This window comes from Podarcis tiliguerta (assembly GCF_965153285.1).
Source record: "Podarcis tiliguerta genome assembly, chromosome: 7".
Lineage (NCBI taxonomy): Eukaryota > Metazoa > Chordata > Lepidosauria > Squamata > Lacertidae > Podarcis > Podarcis tiliguerta.
In genome coordinates, this window is record NC_139540.1 from 7,492,180 (window position 1) to 7,494,036 (window position 1,857).

Below are 1,857 nucleotides of genomic sequence, written 5' to 3' on the forward strand. Positions count from 1 at the left end.
GGCAGCTTTTGATAACATTGAACATGATATCCTGCTGCACTAGCTCTGTGGGATGGGTCAGATTTAGATATTCACATTGAAGGTTGATCCTTCAGACCCCACAGCTACGCTCTATGTTTCTACAGGGCTATCCAAAGTCAATCTATTTGAGTTTTTACAAAGCACAAACAAGAATCCTTAGCACTAGAATGTGGAGCACAGAAGCTCTGTTGAATTTTATCTTGAGAGAAAGATTGGGTAGAAAAATACTGAATGAAGAATAAATAAGCAACACATGCATCATAACTAGGTTTCCAGTTCCTCTCTACTCTCTCCCTCCTCCACAAAGATTTTCTTTAGTATACTCTCCATGCTTCTCCTAGTATTGTCCCCCCTCTGTCTCCCAACCAGGAAATAGATCAATGGATTAACACTGCTGTTTAGGCAGGCACAGAAGTAACCATAACGCATAATATGGGAGGGCACATGCTGATTAAGCACTTTCATACAGGAAAAAACATTCAGTGGGAAAGAAAAAATGAGAAAGAAGAATAGAGTCAGCAAGATGGCTACCAAACGTTTTCCTCGCTGGTATGGTTGTGATTTAAAATAGACTTTGATGAACAGAGTCAGAGTGGAGATAGTTAAGAGTGGGAGACAAATGATGCCATTTATGAAGAACTGCAAGTGTTTTAGGAAATAATATGTAAATTCATGTGTCAAGAAAAGAGTGAAGTGAATTGCTGGGAGAAGAAAGGACAGGACCCACAACAGGGCAGAGACAGTGCTGGATAAGTGTGTTGGCCGGTGACATCGATACCAAAGTGGGAAGAGGACGGACACACACCTGTCAATGCTGATGGCTGTCAGCAGAAATTGGCCAACACTGTACGTGAATAGGAAGAGGTTATTGAAAAATACACTTATAAGATCACGATACAAATTAGTTATGCTCCAGTATATTAGCAGAATACTTTCAACAACGAGCAACCCAAAGTCAGCAGCGGACAGGTTCACAATGTATGTCGAGAAAGTGCTCCTCTTGATGCGGACGCCAAGCAGCCAGATGACAGTCCCGTTGCCCCACAGCCCAAACATGATGAAGGGAAGAGTGATGGGGAAAAATATATATGTTTGTAAATTATATTTAGCAATCGATCCTGGATCATCATTGTTGGTACCATTGTTTGGAAACTCTGTGCAGTTGTATGTCGCTGGATATCCTTTGCTGACATCCAAACGAAGCAAGGATGGCTGAATGAAATTAGCCATTCTGTTCAAATTTTGCTTTTGGGTTCTTCTGCTGTAGAATCGCCTCCTAAAAGAAGAGAGGGAGGGAGGGGTGGAGTCAGTCCCTGCTACTGATCTGGACAAATACCGTATTTTTCACTCTATAAGACACACTTTTTCCCTCCTAAAAAGTAAGGGGAAATGTGTGTACATCTTATGGAGTGAATGCAGGCTGCGCAGTTATCCCAGAAGCCAGAACAGCAAGTCAGATTTTTTTTCTTGTTTTCTTCCTCCAAAAACTAGGTGCGTCTTATAGAGCGAAAACTATGGTAGATGCCAGGTAAGGCTGGCATGTTTGCCTCATTTATGAAATCGGTTTGAAAATCCATAACTGATATTTTTAAATGGAAGTACTGGTGGGCAAGAGAGTGAGGAGCTTTTTCTCTGGTTGTTCCATGTCTCTGGGACACTTTACTTGTCGGCTTTGCTCCATTTCTTTTTGAAGGCTATGTCAGCAACATTTTAGAAAAGCAACATTATGTGGGGGCATTTTACTGCTGATTTTATGAGCAATGTTTGTAGAATTTATTTGGATAAGAAGAGTTTGGATTTGATATCCCGCTTTATCACTACCCTAAGGAGTCTCAA

At 41.2% G+C, this 1,857-nt stretch overlaps 1 protein-coding gene across 1 annotated transcript; it reads right to left on the reverse strand.

Moving 5' to 3' along the window:
* Positions 1-262: 262 nt before the first annotated feature.
* LOC310682059 (mas-related G-protein coupled receptor member H-like) lies at positions 263-1,251 on the reverse strand (the record flags this gene model as incomplete). The annotated part of the gene is made up of 1 exon (XM_083450304.1): positions 263-1,251. One exon carries the CDS (start codon positions 1,249-1,251, stop codon positions 286-288), a length of 966 nt encoding a protein of 321 aa, XP_083306430.1. The 3' UTR covers positions 263-285.
* Between the last annotated feature and the right edge of the window lie 606 nt (positions 1,252-1,857).